The sequence below is a fragment of the Periophthalmus magnuspinnatus genome, chromosome 5 (assembly GCF_009829125.3).
Source record: "Periophthalmus magnuspinnatus isolate fPerMag1 chromosome 5, fPerMag1.2.pri, whole genome shotgun sequence".
Taxonomy (NCBI): Eukaryota; Metazoa; Chordata; class Actinopteri; order Gobiiformes; family Gobiidae; genus Periophthalmus; species Periophthalmus magnuspinnatus.
Genome location: NC_047130.1, coordinates 20,196,586 through 20,222,146, shown reverse-complemented (window position 1 = coordinate 20,222,146; position 25,561 = coordinate 20,196,586). Strand labels below are relative to the sequence as shown.

The 25,561-nt window shown below is 38.8% G+C and overlaps 1 protein-coding gene across 1 annotated transcript; it reads right to left on the bottom strand.

Annotated features, from left to right (window-relative positions):
- Window positions 1–3,456: 3,456 nt before the first annotated feature.
- Window positions 3,457–24,832, bottom strand: ccdc3b (coiled-coil domain containing 3b). The gene is made up of 3 exons (XM_033966695.2): window positions 24,201–24,832; window positions 12,655–12,829; window positions 3,457–6,236 (listed from the first exon to the last, which is right to left on the bottom strand). Exons 1-3 carry the CDS (start codon window positions 24,572–24,574, stop codon window positions 5,952–5,954), a joined length of 834 nt encoding a protein of 277 aa, XP_033822586.1. The 5' UTR covers window positions 24,575–24,832; the 3' UTR covers window positions 3,457–5,951.
- Between the last annotated feature and the right edge of the window lie 729 nt (window positions 24,833–25,561).

Below are 25,561 nucleotides of genomic sequence, written 5' to 3'. Positions count from 1 at the left end.
CTCAAAATGGTTCTGTTTAGCTGTGCATATGACTGAAAGGCTTTTATTCTGCACTCTTCTCTTTTAATGTTCATTTTATGATGATTATTTATGTTTTGCTTTGTTTGTATTGTGATTTCAATGTCTTTCTTATTCTGTAAAGCTCTTTGAATTACTATGTATGAATTGTGATATACAAATAAACTTTCCTTGCCTTGCTTACATCTTTAAACCAATCAAAACCAGGTCTAAACTAGGACTTAATCAGGACATTCAAAACCTCACGAGTATCACCTTTTAATTTCAGAAATGATGGATATAATCAGGCCAGTGTGATGACAGAGAATGAGAACACTAGAACAAATAAAATCAACCAATCATTTTCTTTTGGACTGAAGTCATCTTTGAGAGAAGTAAAGTGTCGTCAGGATAAATAAACATGTCCCCCTCCCCACCCCCCTAATTAACTTTTCTCTTTCCTTCTCTGTTGTCCCCTCCATCTCTCTTTCTTGCTTCTCTCTTGCTATATCTCCCATGTTCTAGGTTCTATGTCTCACACCCTGATTATCTTCTCTCTCTCTCTCTCCTTCTCTGTCTTACACACTTCTCTCTCTTCTCTCTCCTCTTTCGCTCTCTCTCTCTCTCTGTCTTACACACTTCTCTCTCTCTCCTCTCTCTTTTCTTTTTACAATAGCTTGTCATTGGAAAGACAAAATGACTGTAATTGTATTTCTAAATGATCATATCATCTTACACTACTTCTGCTAAAGTCCAATCTTGAACTTTTTCCCATAAATACTTTTTTTTACAGTAGCTCAGTTGGTAGAGTGTTTGCCTTCCAAAGATGGAATCCCGCTCTCGACCCCCAAAAAGCATCACTGGTTGAGCAGCCCGATCCACAGACCCACAGGTTGGTGATGTGATTCCAGCTCCCACAGGTGAATTCTGTTTTTGTGTCCATGGGCAAGACACTTAACCCTCCTCGTCCCCAGTGTCTGTGTACACTGATGTATGAATGTGTGTGTGAATGGGTGAGTGGTTCCTTGATGTAAAGCCTTTGAGTCCTTTGAAGGTGGTAAAGCTCCACATAAAAACGTGAGCACTGACATTTTTCTTTTCTTCTTTTGGCAACCCTTGCTACAGCCCTGATTTTGAAGAGGACAAAGAAAGAAAGAAAGAGTAGAGTCATATATAAATCCCACTTTTTACAGCACATTGTAGTTATTAATGTGCCCACTCAGCCTGTACATTCTACTCTGCAAGGACAACTGCAGCAGACACAAAACAAATGCAGCCCTGCTCCAGAGTTAACGCCCCATATGGAACACATTACCCCCTCCTCCTGAAATGGTGCTGAAAATTTCATCTGCCAACATGGTTTTACCTGAGGAAGTCCTGCGTTCTGCCTCCTAAAAGTGACACGAAGAAAAGAGGAACGAGAAGAGAGTGGGACAGGTTTGAATTTATGATTTATGCTTCCCGTATGTCTACAGCTGTGTACATGCAGCAGAAGAGTATGAAGTAGTACAACTAGCTGTAGCAGTAGTAGTAGTAATAGCAGCAGCAGGTATAGTAGAAATAGTGTTATAAGCAGCAGTAGTGGTATTAGCATCAATAGTTGTATTAATTAGTTGTAAGTATCTGTAGAAGCATATAGGCCTAGAATAGTACAAGTAGTAGTAGCAGCAGCGGGTACAGTGCAAATAGTGATAGTAGTAGAAGCAGGAGTAGTAGTAGTACTAGTATCAATAGCTGTGGTAAGGAAGAAGCATAGTGGGCATAGACAAGTAGTAGTAGCAACAGTAGTAGTTATAGTAGTAGTAGTAGTAGTAATAGTAGTAGTAGTAGTAGTAGTAGTAAGGAAAAAGCATTGTGGGAAGAGACTAGTAGTAGAATAATAGTAGTAGTGCAAATAGTAGTAGTAGTAGTAGGAGCAGTAGTAGTGTCAATAGTAGAAGCATATAGGCCTAGACATTAGTAGTAGTAGTAGTAGTAGTAGTAGCAGCAGTAGTAATAGAAGTAGTAGCAATATTAGTAGTAGTAAGGAAGAAGCATAGTGGGCATAGACAAGTAGTAGTAATAGCAGCAGTAGTAGTTATAATAGTAGTAATAGTAGTAGTAGTAGTAGTAGTAGTAGTAGTAGTAGTAGTAATAGTAGTAGTAGTAGTAGTAGTAGTAAGGAAGAAGCGTAGTGGGCTATGGGTAATAGTAGTAGTGCAAATAGTAGTAGTAGTAGTAGCAGTAGTAGTAGTAGTGTCAATAGTAGAAGCATATAGGCCTAGACATTAGTAGTAGTAGTAGTAGTAGAAGTAGCAGTTGTAGTAATAGTAGTAGTAGTTGTAGTAGCAACAGCAGTAGCACCTATAGTACTGATAATAGTGGTAGTAGTAGAAGCAGGAGTAGTGGTAGGTGTACTACAAAATGCACTGCTGTACAAAGGTATGATACTCCCTACAACTGAACCATAGCTAGATGGTGACTGGACTGCACTAGACTGAATGGACATCACTGTCACAGTGTGATGAGGGTTCATGTCTCCAGGAGCTGGGTCCTATTCTGATGGTAAATAAACTTCTCCTGTGTTAGAACTGCAGCCTCACGTCTCTTCTTACAACTCTCAGACTACTTCAATCCATCCTACAACAGCAGTATAGGGTCTAGTATAGTGTAATAGTATAGTAGGCATAGACTAGGAGTAGTAGTAGAAGTAGCAGTAGTAGTAGTAGTAATAGTTGTAGTAGTAGTATTTGAAGAAATCCTGTAGGGCTAGACTAATAATAGTTGCAGTAGATGTACATGCATCATTGGTAATGGTAGTAGAATGGTAGTAGTTGTAGCAGTAGAAATATCAAAAGCAGCAGTACAGAATAGAAAGGAAGCACAAAAGAGGAAACTACATCAAGCTGGAATACATTTTGAGAATTATCTTCCACACATGTTCGCAGCATGTTTCATTATTTACATTTTTAAGCCAAATGTGATTGACAGAGTTAGTTTTACGAGAATGTGCTGTACAGGAAGTATAAGTATGTGCAATATCAGTACCTGTAATAGCAATAGTAATGAAAGGAACAATGGCACAACAACACCACTAGAGCTCAGGGGTAGTAGCAAGTAGGAGTAGTAGGAGTTGTAAGAGAAAGAGTAGTGGGAGTAGTAACAGTAGTAGTAATAGTGGTTGTAATGGTACTATAAAATTAACAATAGTGGTGTCAATAGTAATAAACTGTAGTAAGATTAATAAACATACAATTTGTAGTTGTAGTTGTAGTAACAGTAATAGTAGTAGTAGTAGTAACAGTATTAGATGTGGTTATATGAGGTGTGTGTTTGTGATAAATGGTGCGAGTCAGAGGCAGTAGTCCAGGATCTGAAAGTGTTGAGTGTCACTAGACCATAGAAGAATGTGAGTGGAACGGCCAAAGAACCTCAGAACAGGACTGAGCACAACCATAAGAGAAAAGGCTCTGCGGGCTTATATAAAGACTCATTTATTATCAAAACTAAAGTGATACACAAGATTATGCAAGTAAGTAACACATGAGAAATGACACAATTCTTGTAAACAACGTGTAAGCTGTAAATATGTTTTGGTTTGGTGCATAGAAGTCGGCAGACGTGAACTTATTGTGAAGTTTAGTTTGAATATAATTTTAGGTTTTTTACATTTCAAGGTTTTTCTAAATACGTTTCATGCCATTGCAAAATATAAAACATTCTGAAACATCGCCAGAAATTGCTATACTTTTGCGAAACAATTTTTTGTTTATTTTTATTTTATTTCTGATGCTTTTATCATAAAATGTATCACTACAGTATCATAAATTTTGTAACTGTGCAACATGTAAAAATATAAATGTTCTATGTTACAAAGTTTTAAAGTGATAGTATCCTAAAAATACTTTTCCTGTTAAAACATGGCAGGCCCTACCACTGAAATGTTCTTAGCCTATACTATATACTGTACTCTTGCAGGGGCAGCACCAGACATTTTAGTTGAAGGGGTTAAGGGGCTGCTAAGGTCTTCAATGCGGGTGCTCCCTCTATTTCCTTTCTCTATATGTATATCTTGCACACCTATTATACTCTCTCTCTGTCTCTGTTTTCTTGGAGCTTTTTAACAATGGAGCACATCCCCACCCCCTTCTGTGTTTGTTTTCCTGTTTTAATCAAGTTCAACTGTAGTGATTTTATAAAACATGTACTTTTTAAAATATATTGTAGTGTCATTTTGAACACTCAGAATTGGATTTGTCTTAGGGAGAGCTATGGAGGAGCATTGGCCATTGTATCTGAGCCCAGTGCCCCCTCAAGCCCCCTCCTGGCGCCGCCCCTGCTCCGTTGGTAATACACTTATGGCTTTAAACAGTTTACTAATAGCTACCAATAACAGCATTTTTGGCTTAAAACAATGATTACACAATAATCTCGGACCTCATAGGCTCGCAGTAGATGCTCAGCACCTGTTTATCAAATACAAAACACTTAAAACAGTTCTTGTAATATAATATTGTCAAAATAAAAACAAAACAACAAGGACAAGCTTACCCACACATCAAGTATAAAAATAGTTGTCTAAGCTGCATTTTCTCATGTTAATATTACAATATAAAACAAGCATCCTCAAATGACAAAACTTTAAGCTTCGTAACAGATTCTGCGAGAGATTTTTTTGCTTGATGAAAATACAATATAAAGAAATGCAATTGTGTCCAGCACAGATACAACAACAATGTTTTGAAATAAGGTTGAGTTGGGGAAAAAGTCTTATTGTAATGTTTGGGAAAATTTGGTAATAGTGATTTGATGCGTGCGCGTTTTACACATTTTCAAGAACATAAACAGTTGAGGAAATGTTGAATTCTAAATTGCTAAACCAACATAAGAGTTCTTACTGTATACTGTAGGTGTGGGGAAGGGAGAGGATGTAAAGGTTCTATAGAGGAAAATATCTTCTTATGGGGTTTAAACTCTGGTGAATAGGAGGAGAAGATGAAGAAGATGACAGGAGGAGGATTTAGGCCAGATAAAATGGTAAATGTTGACATATACATAGCGCTTTTCTACCTTTAAGACACTCAAAGCACTTTACATCAACTTTCACTTACTTTTATAGTGTACACAGACACCGGTGATTTGATGTGTGCACTTTTCAAACATTTTCAAGAACACTGACAGTTTAAGAGTTGAATTCTAAATTGCTAAACTAATATATGAATCTGTGCATTTCAGAACAACTTTGTGGAGGGATAAACCAAGGTTCCCCAAACTCAATTAGGACTAAACCTGGAACTAAACAAGGACGAGACCAGAATCATACACTGTATAAAGAAGTGGACTAAGTGAGTGTGACGTCACCCGTAATATCAACTGTCAATTAAACCTGTTGCTAACATTAGTGGGAGCGACCTTGGGGGAAGAAGGCAGCTGATTTGTCTGTTATTAATGTTCATATCTTGAGTTGCAGACACAATAGCGAAATAAAAATACTAGGATCATGTAGAGCGGGCCAATACGAACATTTTAATACCGTTACGGAGAGAGGGGTGACAGTTTTCCAATGTGAAGTGAATTGGAGCCAGAGACAATGGAGCTGGTAGCGCACCCCATGATCAGTTCCTATTTCGTACGTGGCAGCTAGAAGGTTAGCTATGCTCATTTATACATGCAGTCTATGACCAGAACAAGAACAGGTCTACATCAGGACTAAACTGTTCAAGAACACTTGTGAATATATGACTTATGTGTATAATTGAGTGATTGGTGGTGTTTGACAAATTGGCCATCTTGCATCTATCAGTCTACCCCAAGGCAGCTGTGGCACTGGCAACAATATTACTCTACCACCACTGAGTATGGAATGAATAACTTTGAGCGTATGGAAAAGCGCTATATAAAATGAATGCATTATTACCCTATCCTTATATACATACTACTAAGCTGTATACAGTCCAGTAGGTTACTGTACAATTCTAAGTCTTTAGTTTCCTGTTGGGTCCCTTTTTGCTTGGTGCTGTTTTCTCCTCTCCGGTTGTATCCTGATCGGGGTGAGGTTGCGTGGACTCATAAATCTGTTTGAGATTGAGAGTCTGCTGGTCCTTATTGTCCCTTTGGGCTTGCCGTAGCTGACGTTTCAAGGTTTTCACTCTCTCTCTCAGATGGCCATTCGCTTTCTCCAAAACTCGGACTTGTTGGGTCAAATTCTGAACGCGCTCCTCTTCTTCAAATAAAGCCTTTTGCACCGTAGAGCACAGCAACTGAAAGAAAAATGCCAAAAAACTTAATTAGTAATAAGAAAATTTAACTTAAATTGAAATCATTGCTATACGGTGCCATTTTGGGGACGGTTGACCATTCAAAAAATATTATATTTTGTTTTGAATTGTTAATTGCTGTGGTAAATGTCCCAACTTTTCATCATTCTGACACTCATGGACAGGTTACAGATTACTTGTTAAACATAGTTCAAATAGAGTGGTATTTAAACAGACACATTGGCATAACAACTTCAAGAGAAAAGACAGTAGCTCAGTTGGTAGAGCGTTTGTTCACTGATCTGAAGGTTGGCGTCTTCACTTCAATTTTTGTCCAGTTGACAGAATTTAATTTTCTTTTACTACAAAAATACACATAAAATATTGTTCTATTTGATAGTTAACTTTGACAGAGCAGAAAAGTGTATTTTATAAACCTTTAAACACATTGAAGAATCTCTGTCAGTGCAGATTGTGTTCACTGTGCTGCTGTCAGACGGAGTAACTTTTATCACATAAAACTCGACAGATTCTTGGAAAACCTGATTTATTTTGGATGTGCACTTTGGGAATCCTCGCAGAGCTCCGTCTCTGCCAAAAGCTGTAAGTCCTTTCAATCCAGAAATGTGAAAATAAATGTTCTCTGATTGTACAGCTGTTACTGTAACTGTCCATTTTACAGCTTCAATGAAGATGTATGACTTTTGTTTTCATTACTTTTATTTTATCTGTTTTTTAGAGACTATTTATTACACACGCAGATCATTAGTTTACATTTTGTTAATTGCAAATCACCACATTGATCTATAATTATTTTTTGAGCATTTGCTCCTTGAATTCACTAGAATACTACTACTATCTCCTGCTGCAAAACGTTTTTTTCATTTCCTCTATCTTTAAAGTTACAACCCCAACTATTAATGTTGTCACGTTACAAAAATTTCAAGCATGTGGTCTACTAGTTCTGAAATAAATCGAGCCTATTCAAAAACTATTCAGGAAAGGTCCAAATTTTTCCTGTTTATGGGATTTTATGGGATTTCAGTATCAATGCATGTTCAAAATAGTATATAGTTCCAATACTAGTTTTAGTATCTTTTGACAACCCAATTTGGCCCAACTGCCACTACAACAACCATTGCTACTACCATTCAACTGCTGTAACCACCATAAATACTGCTACTACTACTACTACTACCACCACCAGCACTGCTACCACAACTAATACTGCAACTGTTCTACTGATAGGCCTGCTGATACTATTGATACCATTATAAGTTCTTAAACTGTTACTTCTAATACACTATCCACAGAAGTCATTTTACAAAGAAGGTACATGGAGGTGCATGTCGCTAAAGCCTTATTATGAAACCTCTCCCATCCCCTCTGCTCAGGGCACAGTCTGCTAACTGCATTACCACGGAAACATAAGCTGCTGACTCCTGACACATGTTCTCACTTATGTCCCACTGAGATCCAAAAGACCAGAAACTTTATAACGCAGCACTCCAAGCAGCTAAACCCCGTTATGGTGAGGACACGCTGTCAGACAATACAACAGTGTTGGTTTTTTTAAGATAAGCCTGGACAAACTCTGAATGTTGTGGTGAGATTTGGGAAGTTAGGCTAAAATGGTTTGCTTAGCTCATTAGCAACAGGTGCCTCGTAACCTGCAGCCCACAGATGGTCGGCTCTGTGCAGGTTTATGGAGCCTTTTGGGAGGGTGAAAATTTGAAGTTGGAAAATATTTGAGCTTTAAAGAGGTGAAATCCCACATGATCTGTCTGAGCAAAGAAGACTGTGAAATACAGTGGCACAGGACAGAGGCTGGGGTAGAGCAGTGGACTTATAACCAGAGGATTGATAGTTTGATTTGCGCTCTGGAAAGTCAAACTGCAACATCTCAAGCATCTCGGCCAGGGGAGTCCAACCTATGACCAGACCAAATGTGGCCTTCCTGCTTCTACTGAATTGACAAAGTTAATTAGACTGAATAAAGAAATGGAGTAAGTGAGTGTGACGTCACCCATAGCGTTCAACTTCAGTCAAATGAAGCTCATCGAGGCGAGAGCAGTTATAGGGGCCAATTTGGAGCCAAGTTCTGACCGTGAGTATCATAGCAACCAAAGAGCAATCTGGACCGAGGCTGTTGAAGGTTACGCCTCTTCCCGCTCACACTGCTGGTTTAGCAGGGAGTGTGCGCTTAGCAACGCTGTCAATCAAACCTGTTACAAACGCTAGCAGGAGTGACTTTTGGGAAAAGAAGAGACGCCTGATTTGTCTGTTATTAATGTTCATATCTTGATTTTCAGACACAATAGTGCAATTAAAATATCAGCATTATGTAGAGCGGGTTAATAAGAACATTTTTCAATAGAAAGGGGGAGCCGAGCCGAGGAGGAGTCGATGGAGCCCAACGTAGCGACTTAGCTGCATAGGTTAGCTCCATTTATATATACAGTCTATGATAATAAAAAAAACACAAAAAACAACATAAAAACATACAATTAAAACCCTCAATAACAAGTATTTTGTCTGTGTGAATGTAAGGTAATGTTCCAAGCAACAACTCTGTGTTGTTCGCTTTACTGTCCCCTTAGTGAAACTTGTCCTCTGCATTTGACTCATCTTCAATGCTTCTATTGTGCATGTTCTGGGTTATGAGAAACCCACCCAGACACGTGGAGAAACATGCAAACTCTACACAGAAAGGAACAACCCATGAGACTAACCCAGACCCTTCTTGCTATAAAGCGACAATGCGTGACACCATCTTTACTACAGGCTTCATCTGAATGATTAACAATGTTCTTCTGAATAAAAAGGAGATTCCAAATCTGACTTTCAGTTGCAATGAGCCAAAGCGTGTCCCAGTTTGTGGCTCTTCGATTTGTGCATGCTTTGACCTGCGGCGCTCTCTGAAAACCCCAAATGATTTTTTCTTTCCCAAAGATCCTATAATATTTTGTAACACCTGAATTACCACACAATGACATCATGTAGGGGGGATCAAGCGGTTTGAGCTTTGACGAGACAAATATGAAAGATTACTCAAGAGCAACAGAAACACAAGTCTCGGTATGTTTTATGATAACAAAACATGGAACACGTAAACCGTAACATAATAACCCCATTTTATCTTTTGACCCTTAAACTTGGCTCTGTGTGATAAAAACCCGTCCCATTCCGCTTTCCAAACAAAATTAAAATCTGCACGAATGAATATTTGAGTAATCACAAACACTCAGACACAATCGCTGCCACATGGAAGTTTTAAGACGCTCATAAAGTCCATAAAGAATAGAGGAAAACACAGTGTACATCTCTAATTAAGCTGCTGTGGGCTTGGAAACCATCCCTGCAGACAACTATAAATGTTTCTTTTAAACCAGTCTTGGAAAGAAAGTGGAGTTTTGAGTTACTTACTGCTATCTAATACACAGCAGGTTTTGTGTGTTTTGAAGGAAATGCGAGATTAAGTGTTCAAATAAAACGAGATTGGAAGCAGCGAGGTTGGATTGAGAAGAATTGAAGGTTTAGCTGTATATTTGGAATGAAAGAGCAGGCAGTAGTTTATAAGTAGTGTATTTATATGAGCCATTATATTGTTGTAAGGATACGGGTGGGCTAGGCAACAAAAATGAATATCAGAAGTGCATTCATTTTTCTCTGTTGCATACTTGTCCTCATGGCGAAGTTATTGCCTTGGATACACTAGAAATTTCAAGTATATGGCATTAAACTGGACCAGTGTGCATATCAGTTCATTTCAAGTTTATTTATGTAGCATATTTAAAACAATTAAACCAAAGTGATTTACAAAAAAATAAAATAAAGCTCACACAATACATAGGTAGAATAAAACACCTGTTTATTGTGTCCTGTCCTATCCTATTTATTCAAATACAGGTGTTTATAATGCTAAAAACATTCCAGACAAGACCATAACTTAACACTTCCAACAGGTGGCAGACCCTTCACCAATAAAGCTCCATAACATACATTTAAACTTCTTTCTAAACACTTCTGTGATGTATCTCTTTTGCATCCTCTGCTCAACCTGACCGTCTTCTCTGCAGATATAACAGGTATACTGCAAATCAGGCCTAAACCAGGACTGTATGTGACCCACAGACTGAATAAAGAAGTGGACTAAGGGAGTGTGACGTCGCCCACAGCGTTTGGCTCCAGTCAAATGAAGCTCATCGAGGCTAGAGCAGTTATAAGGGCCAATTTGAAACTGAGTTGCATATCAGGAATTCTGACCATGTGTATCATAGCAACTAAAGAGCCAATCTGGAGTAAGGCTGTACCATTGGTTTAACAGGAAGCAGCGAGGTTGGATTGAGAAGAATGGAAGGTTTAGCTTAGCAACGCTGTCAATCAAAACTGTTGGTAATGCTAGTGGGAGTGACCTCAGGGAAAGAACGCACCTGATTTGACAGTTATTAATGCTCATATATTGATTTACAGACACAGTAGCAAAATAAATATACCAGAATCATGTAGAGCAGATTAATACGAATATTTTAAGACCAAAATGGCGGGTCTGACAGCAGTACGGAGGGAGGGGCAACAGTTTTCCAATAAAGTAAGGTGAACTGGAGCTAGAGTCAATGGAGTCGGAAGTGTCCATGCGCACTTTCTATTTGGAACGTGGCAGCTAGCAGGTTAGCTATGTTCATTTATATAAACAGTCTATGGTGTGACCTGAGCTGCTCCTCTTTGTCCAAACCTCTCCACAGGGATCTGTGTCTGTTTGTATTTAGACCGAAGGAGATGACATCAGGACACAGAGCCGTTACCATGACGTCACAGTACAATTATAATCACTGCTTTGACCGAAGAGTGGAACAAAACGTGCTTCATTTCATTTTATATGGACTCAGCTGTTGATTGGGAACAGACAGAATGAAGGAGATAAGGCCAAAAGGTTTAGATTCATTAAATAGGATAAGGCAGGACTGAAAGCCATTCAAAGCAGAGGAAACATACAGGAAATGCAAATTGTACTAATAAAAGGTAATAGACCATGCATCACACTGAGTTTTGAGAATACTAGTATTTCACATTGTAAAACATGATTTGAATTGTCTGAGGCATTGTTTTCCTGTGCACCAAACATCAGCAGGGGCTGCAAGGACAGGTATATAAGTTAAAGCTCAATTGCATTAAAAAAAGACTCAAATAAAAGCTTTTGTTTCTATTTAATGTTTTTATCTGAGACTGTATATATAAATGGACATAGCTAATAGGCTAGTCGTCTGCTCTCGGTCAAACTAGAGGTGCCGTGTCCTGTTGAAGGTCGTGACCCTGGTGGTTGGTGCTGTGACACGACAGGTTACATCAGTAAGTAGTAAAGGTAATTTGAATGTACAGAGATGAGCTTTTCCAGGATTGCCACGTTATGACATCACATGGTGGAATAGAGTGCATTCAGAGTCTAAATATGCTATTCAGAAATGTGAATGAAACAAAGCATAACTCCAAGTATGTTTTTCTTGATGAAATGTCTGAAAGATAACAAAAAGCTGATTTAGCACCATGTTTGACCTTTAAACTTCCTGTTGATAGAACCTCCTTTGTTATTGAAATCAACATGGCACCTTATTTGGAATACTCTGAACTGACCCCAGTAAATGTTGCAGTAACACATATTATAGCTATAAAATGCCATGGTAACAAGCCAGGGGTGGTCACATGATCTCAATTATCTCCATATTAGGATGTTTTGGAACAGAAGAAAGTAATCCACCAACTCACTTCATCTGAGCCAACTGTGGTCGAATGTTTTGCAATTTTTCCGTTTAATCCTCGTCTGTGCTCTGACCAAAATGCATTTTATGGTTTTCATTTCAGTTAAATGTTTGGAAAAGGGAAGGTCTTTGAACAGTCTATTTAAAACATAAATCATCTGCTGCATCTGACCCTCTCCTCTTCATCCTCAGCTCCATCTGACCCTCTCCTCTTCATCCTCAGCTCCATCTGACCCTCTCCTCTTCATCCTCAGCTCCATCTGACCCATTCCTCTTCATCCTTTGCATCATCTTTGTCTCTCTCCTTTTCTCCATCTTAACTATTATTGTTGTTCATGGCCATGGGTTTTAGGTTTCTGTTTAAGACAACATTTTGAGGACCTTTCACCTCTCAAAAGATAAGATATTTTGTTTTAAGTTGTTAAATACCATGGCAACAGTCCTAAATCCTGAACTCCATGCATCCAAAAAAATCAGGATCTTCATTTTTGTCAATATGCTCCACCTCAAAAGCAGCTTAGGCTCCTTTTTGTAATAACAATAATAAAAATGTTTATCCTCCTGTGTGCATTGAATACTCCAGGTCTAAACCATGACTATCTAAACCAGGACTGGACTAAACCAGGACTACACCATTTTCCTTGTTGTATAATGAAAATAGTTACCCTGGTGTCCTCCTGTGCCTCCCACTCTGCAGTGAAGCTGTGGACCTGGGTCCCATGGGTGCAGTTGGAGAATTGGAACAGACTGGAGAACATGCGGTGATTCTCGGGAACATCGGGGAATATGGCGTCCTGGAAGTTCACTCCATGAGGAAGGATGTTGTAATCTTCATCCATCCTGAAGAATAAAAAATCTATTACCACACAATTAAATTATTATCAAAGTACATGTATTGTATGGATGCTTTTATATGCTTAATCATTTATTTACACTAGAGACAAACTTTATCTTATTTTGTTTTTTATTTGAACTTTATAAGTAACATCTATGTCTCATTATAGATACTAACTAACAAGAGCTGAAAGGTAAAAAAAAAAAAGTTAGATGGTTTGGTAGAGTTTTAGCTGAATTTATTGTATGTTGTGACTGCTCCCATCGTCCCATTAAGGGGTGGGTCTTGGGAACCAGGGCCCAGTGCCTCTGGCTTTATATTAGTACCACTCATGTTGTTGTCCTCTCTTTTGTCCTATGCACCTTTGTACATTTTCACATTTTGTTATTGTAAAATTTTAACCAGTGGCCAGTATCTAAAATAAACTACAATTTTTGATGACTCCCTGTGTCAATCTTTACATTTGTTGCGAGCCATGGGTGGTCACAATGTCAACAATATGGCTAATGCTAAACCACAAGCTGAAGAAATGTAAATGCTATACAAATGTATTTTTCAGCTTTAACCTGTGTCAAATGTTTACATTGTTTATGTGCTGGTTTACTGCTCGGATCTGAAGTCGAAGTCTCTCAACCATCTCCCAGTTCACAAGTTTTAGCAACGTTCCATGGAATTTTAACAAGTTGGAGGCGGTTACCAGTTGCCTGAAACGCACCATTACTTGCAATTATTCAAAAAGTTCAAACACCAGGTCATACATGTAGGCTTCACGAACCTATCCATTTTTCTATAATAAAAACTTCACACGGGGCTTTTCAGTTCTGCAGTTTCGAACAGGAATTCAATGGACCTATTTCTATTATTAAGCCGTTTTATAATATAATATAATAAATAATGATCTCTGTATATTAGAGTATCATACTAAATACTACAACGAGCATAATATGTCCTTAAAGACTCCCCAAAACTCCAGTCCAATCGCAGCATTTATTTTTGTGTCAGGGTCGTTTTGACCTTTGGGTTCCTTCTGCTTCTCCCTCGCAGAGTATCAACAAACGCACGCCACACACTTCATCCACGATCAGGACAAGACTAGGCCCGGACTCCCCCGGGACCCGAGATGAGGTCCAGATGTGCGGGGTTCAAGGTCTAAACCAGAACTAAACCAGGACTAATCCAGGACAAAAGGACATGACTATAAAAACCCATATAGCCTTGTAATATAAACCACCACAGTAAGCCTATAACACTCCAGGACATTAGATCTGAACTCAAACTAAACCAGGACTAAACCAGGACTAAACTAGGACTAAACCAGGACTAAACCAGAATCAAACCAGGACTAAACCAGGACTAACCCAGGACTAAACCAGAACTAAACCAGAGCAAAACCAGGATTAAACAAGGGCATGGACACTATGCAAAGCTGTAACTTTATAAAATAGGTTAAATATTAAAGTTTATAATAATCAAGGACAAATTCTGATCTGAATTCAGACTAAACCAGGTCTAAACAAGAACTAAACCAAGACTAATCCAATGCAAAACCAGGTTTAAACAAGGACATGACTATACAAATATCTAACATCATAAAATAAACAAGGACAGGACTATAAAACCCATATAACCCCATAAAACTAACTACCACATTAAATCTAAAATAATCCAGAATCCACTAAATCAGATCTGAACTCAGACTAAACAAGGACTAAACCATGACTAATCCAGAACAAAACCAGGGCAAAAGCAGGATTAAACAAGGACATGGCTATAAAAAAAAATATAAACCCATAAAATAAACCATCTCATTAAATCTATAATACTCCAGAACAAAATCAAATTGAACTCAGAATAAACTGGGTCTAAACCGGGTCTAAACCGGGTCTAAACCGGGTATAAACCAGGTCTAAACCGGGTCTAAACCAGGTCTTGCCTAAAATCAGGACAAACTGGGACAAAAGCAAGTTTCAACCCCGGATTTACCCAGGTCTACAGCAGAATTATGCCAACCACAGTGCAAAAAACAGATATTGTAGTGGACTGGATTTGGGGTTTATTCAATGATTTAGTTCTCAATGGAGTCCAGATGCGTTTGTTTTGAGGCCCCCCATCACCCCTTCTTTTTCTCTCTCCTCTCTCTCTTTCTCCTCTCTCTCTTTCCCTCTGCCATTCTCTCCTCTCCTTTTCTGCCCCCTCATGCTCTCCTCACCTTTCTCTTTCTTTCTCTCCCTCCACTCCTCTCTTACCCCCTTTTTCTTTTCCCCTCTACCTATCCCTCTACCCCTCCTCTCTCCTCTCCCCCCTTCCCCCTTTCACTCCCACTTTCATTCACCCTTTTCTCTTACCTCGCTCTCCTCTCTCTCTACTCCTGTTTTCCTCCTGTCTGCTCCCCTCTCTCCCTTTCTGTTTCTCCCCTCTTCCCCCTCTCTCTCCCACTTTCATTCACTCTTTTCTCCTCCCTCGCTCTCCTCTCTCTCTACTCCTGTCTTCCTCCTCTGTCTTCCCCACCTTCTCTCTCCCACATTCATTCACCCTTTTCCTTTTCTCCTCCCTCTCTCCTTTCTCTCTCCTTTCTCTTTACTCTTCTCTTCCTCCTCTGCCCCCTGTCTTTTCCTCCCTTTCTCCTCCTTCCCTCTCTCCCTCTTTCTTTCTTTTCTTGCTCTTTCTCCTCTCTCCTTCCCCCTCTTTCTTCCTCTCCCTCTCGTTCTCTGAACACACGCTTTACATTAGAAACAGATAAATGGAACATTCAGAAAATCCCATTGAATCTTTGGCTTGTAATTCACTGGAGACGTGGGGCAAGTCAGTGGAAAAAAGGTTATTCTAATTTTAAAAAAAACAACATTTAGATCAAGGATAAACATACATTTTTATGATATGTTTGTGGTAACATCCTGACTGAAGTTTTCAAGTTTAAACTTGAGCAAACAAACATAAATACACAAAATTCATAAGAAAAATAAAAAAAATTGTATCATATTGTTACTGCTGGGGGAAATCTGTGTGAAATACTTTTACTTTTTAATTCTAAAAGTACATTTTTTAAACATACTTAAATACTTTCACTTAAGTAGATATTCTCATGTGGTACTTTTACTTTTACTTGGGTAAATCTTTGCCTCTGTATCTGCACTTTTGCTTAAGTAACATTGAGAAAATTTAGTAAATTGAGTATTTCTTCCACCTCTGGTCAAACTATGCAACTTTTCCACTGGGGTCCCCACTTCCTGTCACTCACTCTTAGAGCCTTGTCTAGAATGTTTCATAGTACAGCATTAAATTGGTCTAATCTCCATGTTTTCATTATTTATGTGGCAAGTGTTTTTTATTGCTATAAAACACCACCTGCGAGTGGGGTCATTGCTCCACAGAACTTGACCTTGCAGTGTCCCCCAATTACATAAGTCTAATGCCATACTGTGGAACATTCCCAGCACAGCAGTAACAAGTAGTGAACCCTCTACCACAAAAATATTACATATTGACTTTCAGGTTTTGATCCAATGTAGACGTACTGGAGCAATAAATAGTGGCTCCAATTGAACCTGCTATAATCTCACATTTATAATATTTTCCATTCCGTATCCTGCATGCTACTGGCGCACATGTAGCGTTTAGGCTAACAGTGTGCAGTTCTTGCATAAGGCTCCTGTTTCCACTAAACATATGTCTTTAAAGCAACAATGGATCGTTCCCATTCAAAAGCCCACAGGGAGTTCAGCTCTGAGCTGTTCTGGTGATGGATCGGAGAGATGTATTTAGCTCCAGACAAAACTTTTTTTTAACTTAAAATAGTGAAAGTGGTGGGAACATTTTGATTGTTTTGATCGTTAAATAGAGGGTCTGCCATCTTCTTGTCTCTTCTGATATGTTGCAAGAGACAAAGTTTAAATCTGTCAACTGGACAAATCGTTGTAGGGGTGAAGACGTTTGGCTGCTCATCCAAGACGCTTCTGCAGTTCATGAAGAAGTAAACTGAAGAAGCGGCTTGGATGAGCAGCGATTTGTCCAGTTGACAGATTTAAACTTCATCATTTGCTTTGGATCAGACCTGGATGAGGGATTACACAGACATCCTCTGATATGTTATTCCGTTGCCTTGAATGTTCCAGCATAGGCCATTAAAGGTCCTATGTTATGCAGAATTGACTCTTGTGAGCTTTAAGTCATATTATAATGCTGTTACCTTATCCAAAACATACCTGGAGCTGTGTTTTGTTTCATTCACATAGGTTTGAATAATGCTGCATTATTAGCCTGTCTATATCTCCAAAGCACAAAATGCTCTGTTAATGCTCAAGTTAACAGCTCCTTTTACCTTTTGTTCTAGTGAAGGTGTATCAAGTTTAAAAACACAATGGAACACTTACTGTATCACCACATGACATCACAAGGTGGAAAAGAGGGCTTTTAGACTGAAAGAAGAACTCAGCCTAAATATGCAGGTTTGTGTATTAAATGTGTGAATGAAACAAAACACAACTCCAGGTCTGTTTGTGATGAGAAAACAACATTATAACATAGATCAGAAAATAGCGTAAAACTGACCCTTTAAACTTGTCTGCCTACATCCATGGACACAAGCAGGTGATGCCATCAAACCAAATTATAGATCAGATCTCTGAAGAGATGAGCCCCCTCACAGCAAGAATACATGTTTTTTTAAGGAAGCAATAGGCATACACATGCTTAGTCTGTCTGTAGCTCTGTTATTCAAGTTAGACCTTATTCTGATCTACATTTTAACACAATCTGAACATAAAGAACTGACTTAGCTGGACCTACAACAAGTGAGCTGATTTTGTACAGTTTAACAAGTCCAAGTAACATTACAAATAGCCAGTATTAACATGTTAGTGCCATATGAACCATCTCACACTCTGAGGACTTCAGGGACCGGCCTCCTGCTGGTGCCCAGAGTCAGGACTAAACATGGGGAATCAGCGTTTGAGTTTTATACATCTAAAACTTGCCTTGCCTCTCTTTAACAGTTTTTCAGTTAGTTCAGTCTCCAATCCAACTCCTAATCAGGACCGTGAACAATGATGACAATGATCCCAGGCTCCTGAAAAATGTGTTGTTTAAACAGATTTTGTATTTTTTCTTGAGTTTTACGGTAATTTAAAAACCTATCAGGCAATGTTTGCTAGTGTGTGCATTGCGTCACCATGGTAACTGCAGAACCTTCCTCCATAGACATACACGGAGTCCCCCCAAGCATGATGTCACCGCAAAGTATCGACAAATCCACACTAACACGGAATGCTCTCCTCCCTTGTCTTTCCCACACAACAGTTTGCTCCAAGAGTTTAATTTTTCTGTCTGACAAAGATACAAAGTGTGGGAACCATTATCTCGGCTCTGTTAAACATAATTCCCTGTTAATTGTGGTCTGTTTAGTGTTTGGCTCTTATCTCGGGAAGTTTTCTGTCAAAGTCCCATTTAAAAACAGGGAGAGCATCCAACTGTTAACATCTGAGCAGACAAACTCATCCCTGAGGCAAAGGCACTCAAAATAATGAGTTTAAACAGGTCCAGAGAGTAATGGATGACAAGATAAAACAGAAAAAATGATGCTGTTGGAGGACAGAAAACATTTTGAGCTCTGTATGTAACTTTTGAATAAAAAATATTGTTCCAACATTAAAATACTGAACGATAAGTGGATATAGTAATTATCATGACAGGACTACTGCTCGTCTCTGTGGAGGTTATTGCTTTGCCTGGAATGTCCCACAGTGTGGCATTACATTTAGCTCTTTCAATGCAGATAAGCATGTGACGGCAAGAGGACAAGTTACAGGTCTGATCTGTGCAGGGGCAAGCCCACTCACAATAAGAAAGAATGATTTTCAAGGTATTTTTTCTGCAGTATAAACATCTGTAATTGGATAAAAGCAAAGTATATAAATGTAATGCCATACAGTGGAATGTTTTGGGATATTTAAAAAGTGAATATGTTAAAACTTTACTTGACAATAATCCCAGTTAGCGTTAGGAGCTATTTCGGAAATTTTATAACGTAATTGTTGTGTTGTTGTGGGGGAAAAATTTGAACATCGAGTATATTGTCTAGAAATACAACTATTAAAAATGACCTCAAAATGAGACAGAAGTGTAGTAATCGTTCAAACAAGAGTACACACTTAAACATCCATATCATGCCATTTTCTGATCTGTTATATAATGTTGTTTCCTCATCACAAACAGACCTGGAGTTGTGTTTTGTTTCATTCACACATTTATAACACACAAATAATGCATAGTTTTTCTCTCAAACAGAAAACATTCTGTTCCACCTTGTGATGTCATGTGGTGATACAGGAAGTGCTCCACTGTGTTTTTAAAAACCACACACCTTCACTTGAATCTTTTGGATCATTTTAGTCCTGGAATTGCCAATCTCTACTGAACAAAAGGTAAAATGTAGCTTGAAAACTACCGCTTCATGACATCACAAGGTGGAACGCAGCATTTTGATCTTAGGAGGTATAGACAGACTAATAATAAAGTGTTACTCAAACATGTGTGAATGAAACAAAACACAACTCCAGGTGTGTTTTTGAAGGAGTACTTGAACTTTAACAAAGACACAGTCACAGTTTCAAATTCTTGATGCATTGTTAAAATAGCTGAAAACCACTAGATTTCAAATAAACTATACGGAGATGTTTATTTTTGTTAATAGCAGCCATCACTAATTAGTAAACTTATGATGAACTTACATAGAGCCCGGTCACTATAATCACTATATCAACTTATCATTCAGTATATGAAAGCTGGAACAATATATTTTGGGGCTCAGTATTTATCGTGTGCACAATTTACTTGCAAAAGTGAGGAGGTTTTTTCGTTGTTCCCATTTTTAAGTAATAAGGTCAGATTTGAGCTGGAGAGGGTTGAATAGATCACTTCTATGGCTAATTATTGGTTCATTCTGCTATTATTTAAAACTAGATTCAGTGGGATCCTTTTACTTTGTGTCAGTGTCTAAAGGAGTTTCAATATTATAATTTAGCGCAATATTTCTCTGTAACAATATCTTGTACTTCAATATGTCTACTTACAAAGCCCCTGGGTCTAAAATGCAATGTCTTGTTGAAATTAAAATGTATATGTCCTGAATTAAGTCTAGATTAATATTGATTATATTTCTCCATACTGTTCTATCCTTCTGTTTGTCTATGACCATCATAGCGCCAAGTGGCAGACCTGTCAGCACAGTTCTTTTTATAGACCTGTACACTGGTGTCTTAGCTGGAGGGGAAACAAAAGGTGGTCCACGTCTGGCTCTGTAATTATCCCGCTGTGGAATGCGTCGTTTCCTGCATCTTTTCTGTCCAACACACTTTAGACATTAACCTTCGCCATCACATGTTTCTGTAACTGGAGAATGAAAAAGTGTGCCATAATTTAGGCCAGGAATAGCAGAGGGGTTGTGATGAGGAGCCGAGAGCGTGGGAGGATATGGTCAATCCCAAAAGTTTGAGAAAAGTGCTGACGACTTCAACTGGGGACCACTTTTTAAACAGTACATTACTGCGTTATTCTGTTTTCAAGTACTTTTGGACATCTTGGTATTTCACAATGAGCTGTGTAAAGAAAACAACTCAATGTTACACTTGTATTTTTCCTTTCTTTTAAAGGTTCTATGTTACACGTGAGCTTTAAGCCATGTTATAATGTTGTTACCTCAGTAAAAACATACCTGGAGTTGTGTTTTGTTTGATTCACACATGTTTGAGTAATCCTGGGTTATTAAGGTGTCCGCATCCACAAAGCTCAAAATTCACTGTTCCAACTTGCAATGTCATGAAGCGGTAGTTTTAAAACAGCTCCTTTTACCTTTAGATCAGTAGAGATTGGCAATTCCAGGGCTGAAATGATCCAAATGGTTCTAGTGAAGGTGTGTGGATTTTAAAAACACAGTGGAGCACTTCCTGTATTACCACACAACATCACAAGGTGGAACAGAGCGTTTTATTTTTGATAAAGGAACTCAGCCAAAATATGCAGAATTTGTGTGTTAAACATGTGTGAATGAAACAAAAACACAACTCCAGGTCTGTTTGTGATGAGGAAAGAACATTATAACACAGATCAGAAAATAGCGTAATATGAGCCCTTTAAACTTCATATAAACATGAGTCCACATACAGTGCAGCAGTTTGTTTTTACAGATGAACTGTTTAACTACATACTACATGAAATAACAGACTATGTCCAAAAGTTGTTCAAAAGGTCTGAATAATGCAATAAATAGGATTTGTCAAGGTGTATTTTTCTTAATGCAGACATATTGTGCCTGTGTCTGCTCTTCAGCTATAATTTATGACCCCCGTGGATCATTATGTTATAATTTGCACATTTTAAATCACAATATTCACGTAAAACGACTTCAAAGAAACAAATACACTGACTTCTGTGAAAACTGCGGTGCCCAGTGGGAGCTGAAGTCACCATAAACCTCATCACAACAAAAAGTCTGCACCTCAAGATAGCGGGAGATCAAGCTGATTTTTTTTTCCAATTGTACCAAAATGACTACACAACGATGCCAAATCTTGCTCGCATCATCAATTAAGAATGTACACAGAAGGTGAGCATATGCTGGGGGCGGTGAAAGTAAGAGTTGAGTGGCAATAAAGTGTCTTGAAAGTGATTAAAGATTGCTCAAACATGCACAAATCACTCCAAATACAACTTCGGGGGAGTAAATGCTGAGGGTAAATAACTAAAACATGGTTAAAATCTCTAAGAAGTTGATTTTACATAATAGGTCTCCTTTAAAGATGCTGTATGTAACTTTTCTGGTGGGGTTGTCCATCACCTGCTCGTTTGTCTCTGTGGAAATGTCATTTCTTTGCGTGTAATGTACCACAATATGTTATTAAACTTATGTATTTATTCAATTACAGGTGTGATTTAAAAATCTTTGAAAAACATGCATTATTGTTGTAGTCACCTCTCCATAGATCTGAAATGTAACTTGACTGTAGTTTCACCAGCCTGTCTCCATGGAAATAGGTAAATTTAATGACACGCCGTAGAACTTTCCAGGCAAAACAATAACATCTCCAAGGAAACGAGCAGGTGGAAGATTTTTCACCAAAATGTACCTAGTGGAGTGGAGTAACATATTGTACAGCAGTTGTATTCGTGTTTCAATCCTGCCTGTATTTCTTCCACAGACGTACTGCAGCCTGTTCTCGTCCTCTCTACACCTTAATTGCATGAGACACATGAGAGAAAACAAAGGTTAGTTCTGCCTCAAATCCAGGGCATTTTCAAAGTGAGCTTTTGCTCCTGGGGCTGATACCTCCACATCGACCTTTGGGGAAACTTTAAATATGCTGATTTTTTTTCTTTCTGGGAACCAACGCCTCATCTGTAAATCATTAGGGTCCAGTAACATGCAGAACGCCATGCAGAACTAGCAAAATGGTAATTGTTTTATGCACTTTAAAATAAGCCCTGTTTGGACCAGGTTTAGATTTAGTCCAGGTATAGTCCTGGTGCAGTCCTGGTTTAGTCCTGGTTCATTTGAAGATGTAGACAGACTAATAATAAAGCGTTACTCAAACAATGTGTCAATGAAACAAAACACAACTCCAGGCAGGTTTTAAAGAGCAGCAACTTTTATGTAGTAGTTTTATGTTCTTGTTTGCATGAAATGAAGGATGCCAGCGCCCTCTGAAACAATGGGATGGGCCTGACCTGATGTGATCTGGAGTTGTGCTGCAATAGAAAACTGCCAATGTCTAGTCGGTAAAAAGTAAAGTAATAATAATGGCTTACACTTGTAATGCGCTTTTTCAAAGCCTCTCAAAGCGCTACACTATAGTCATTATTCATTCATTTGCACACTTGGTGATGGTAAGCTACTATTGTAGCCACGGCTGCCCTGGGGCAGACTGACGGAAGCGAGGCTGCCAATCTGCGCCATCGACCACTCTGACCACCACCTATCATTCGCGCACACACCACTTTCATACTAGGCAATGTGGGTGAAGTGTCTTGCCTAAGGACACAACGACAGAACTTGGTCCGAGCGGGACTCGATCCTCCGACCTTCGGGTTGGGGGACCAACACTCTAACCACTGAGTGGGTTCAAAGCCAAAGCAAAACTTACAAAGAATATTTCACATTCAAATACCATTCAGTGTCACCTTTCTTTTAAATCTTAAATCATTTCAAGTACCCACTGGCAAGAGCTGTTGGGAAAAACTGTTTTAGATTCAATAAGATCATAAAGAGGTGGGCAATGTGATAAGAAAAAGACATTTATATCCAAAATTGCTATTGAACAGAAAAGCTCATTGTTTAGTTGTTTATCAAGTCTACAGATGGGCAAATCACAATCCAATTTATAATGTGTGACCCACATGACATTCCTCATTCCATTGGTATATTTAATTATTTATATTTCCATTTCCTTGTATAACAGTAGTGGATTTTTCCTTATTTATTCTCAGTGTGTCTATCTCTAGGCCTATAGTCTCATAACACATGGGTACTAACAGGCCTGGCCCTAGCTTTCAGGGGGCCCTAAGCTGAATTAGTCTCTGGTGCCCCCAGCAGTAGATGTCTCCTGGTTCAGCTGCTGGTGATTCACATTTGACACATTATGACTCTGCTCTCATCACCTTGACCAATTGCATTTGTGTTTATCTGACCAACATCAGACTGAAAACATCCAGAATGTCACAACTACTATAGTCACAAGAACAGTACACAAATATATAAGGGTGTCAAGACAAGATTTTTGAAATTCTAGACTAGTGTCTGGCTGATTTTAATGTGTTCCAGTTGGTGACAGTGGGCTTAAATTTACATCATACAGGGGCCTTGCACCGGTGTAAAAGCGTAGTTTCCCTGACCTCTGCCCAAATCTAGAACAAATGTAGCAGCAGATATTTTGCTACTATAGATATAAAACAAATGTAATTGTTTTAGAGGGCTATTTAGGCTGCTGTAAACACACAAGCCCTGTGTCCAACAAAACTTATATATATATTATATTATTTTCAATATAAATGCATGGGCTCTTGGGGGCCCTCTGGTGGCCTCGGGGCCCTGAGCAGCTGCTTAGTCTGGTTATAGGCTGGGCCGGCCCTGGGTACTTACCTGTTTTGAAGAATTACTCAAATGCATTTCTATTGTTCATTAATATGTAATTAAATGTTTCTAATTTCATCATCTCTGTAAGAAGCCTATTAAAGGTTACATTGGTAAAAATCACAGATGTACAAAATACCTCCCACGTTCATTGTTGCATATTAACACCATTGTGTGCTGAACATATCTTATATAGGATATCTTTAATTGTCTCTTTATCAAATTTAAATTCAATCATCTGTCACTTTAGGACTCACTTGAGAAAGAAGTAGTAGTTGTTGTTCTCCGTGACGCTGTAGGAGAAGCAGGGGAAGTACCCGAGCCCCGTCACGTTAAACCGGGATCCCGCGGGCATCTCCAGCATGCTGCCCCACGCCTGGTCACACAACAACTCAATCTCTGCAGAATACAACAAATCCGTGTCGTGCTGCCATGGAAGATAATTATACACACTATACGTCTCCTTGTGCAGCGCTAAAACTTTGGCAAAAACGATTATTTCAGCCAACTCGGCACGGCACGACTCGGTTTGGGGTCTCCAGTCGTGCGGGAGCTGACAACCCCAGCTCCCGTGCACCACAGCTGGGGAAAGAGCCAGGAGAAGAGCCGGTAAAGTCCACATTATCATCATCCGAGGAGAGGAGAGACGTTAGGCGGAAGGGGTCCAGTGCGCAACGGAGCTGGAGACGGATGGAGGATGAGGAGACAAAAGACAAAAAGATGCAAGGTTTAACTCATACCATTCTCTGGCTTCAAAACAGACTTCATTCCAGACAGTTTTAAAAGGTGCAACATAAACGTACTAAACTAAAGTGTCCCCCAAAGTCTGTGCGCCCTGGCTCCCTTGTTCTTCGACTCTGCGCCCTCCTCCACTCCACTGCCCGTGATTAGTGGATTTACTCATTCAATGCAGCATCCCTCGCCCTCAGAGAACCAAGGTGAAGTGAAGAGTACAAACTTAAGAAGTACTTAATTAAATACAAGAAAGTGGTAGCATATGGTAAACGATGAAAAAGTTTAAAGCCAGGATTACGCAAAGAATTACGCATTAATTTATACAAAATAATGAACAGCAAAGCAAACCTCCAAGTAACGAAGACGTGGTCAGTGTCGCCCCCAAGTGCCAACATCTATGTACTTTCAAGTTCTTTGCCTTGGCAGATATACTCATCAAACTATTGCTGCGTTTCAGATGACATTACAACATTTTATTGGTAGTTTTCAGATTCTAGTGATGTGATGATGCCATACACCCAGATGGAGGTACGAGCCAGATTTACATATTGTTCACCTTGTACTTTGCCATGAAATATCCTTAAGGGTAACTTCACAAATGTTGAATCTGGTATTTCCAATTATTGACAAACCCAAAAACACACTGTATTACGAAATAATTTAGCATTTTGACAATATTAATTTTAATTGTTTCCTATCTGTTTTAATATTGGCCAATAGAATGTTGTGATTTCATCTGAAACCCAGCAATAGGCCAATCATTTTTAATTTAATACATGGGTTAAAATGCAGATTTTGTTGTTGAAATACAGCAGGTCTGATGTTAAGTATACGACGGAGTATAAGGGTCACTTAAATAAAATAAATAAATAAAAAAATAAAT

Bases quoted from the DNA above. Each gene is read 5' to 3' on its own strand.
- ccdc3b (XM_033966695.2), bottom strand. From the start codon at position 24,574: ATGATGATAATGTGGACTTTACCGGCTCTTCTCCTGGCTCTTTCCCCA. The intron at 12,830-24,200 runs GTGAGTCCTAAA...TTTATTCTTCAG, and splicing joins AACTACTACTTCTTTCTCAA to GATGGATGAAGATTACAACA. The intron at 6,237-12,654 runs GTAACTATTTTC...TTTTTCTTTCAG, and splicing joins AGGCACAGGAGGACACCAGG to TTGCTGTGCTCTACGGTGCA.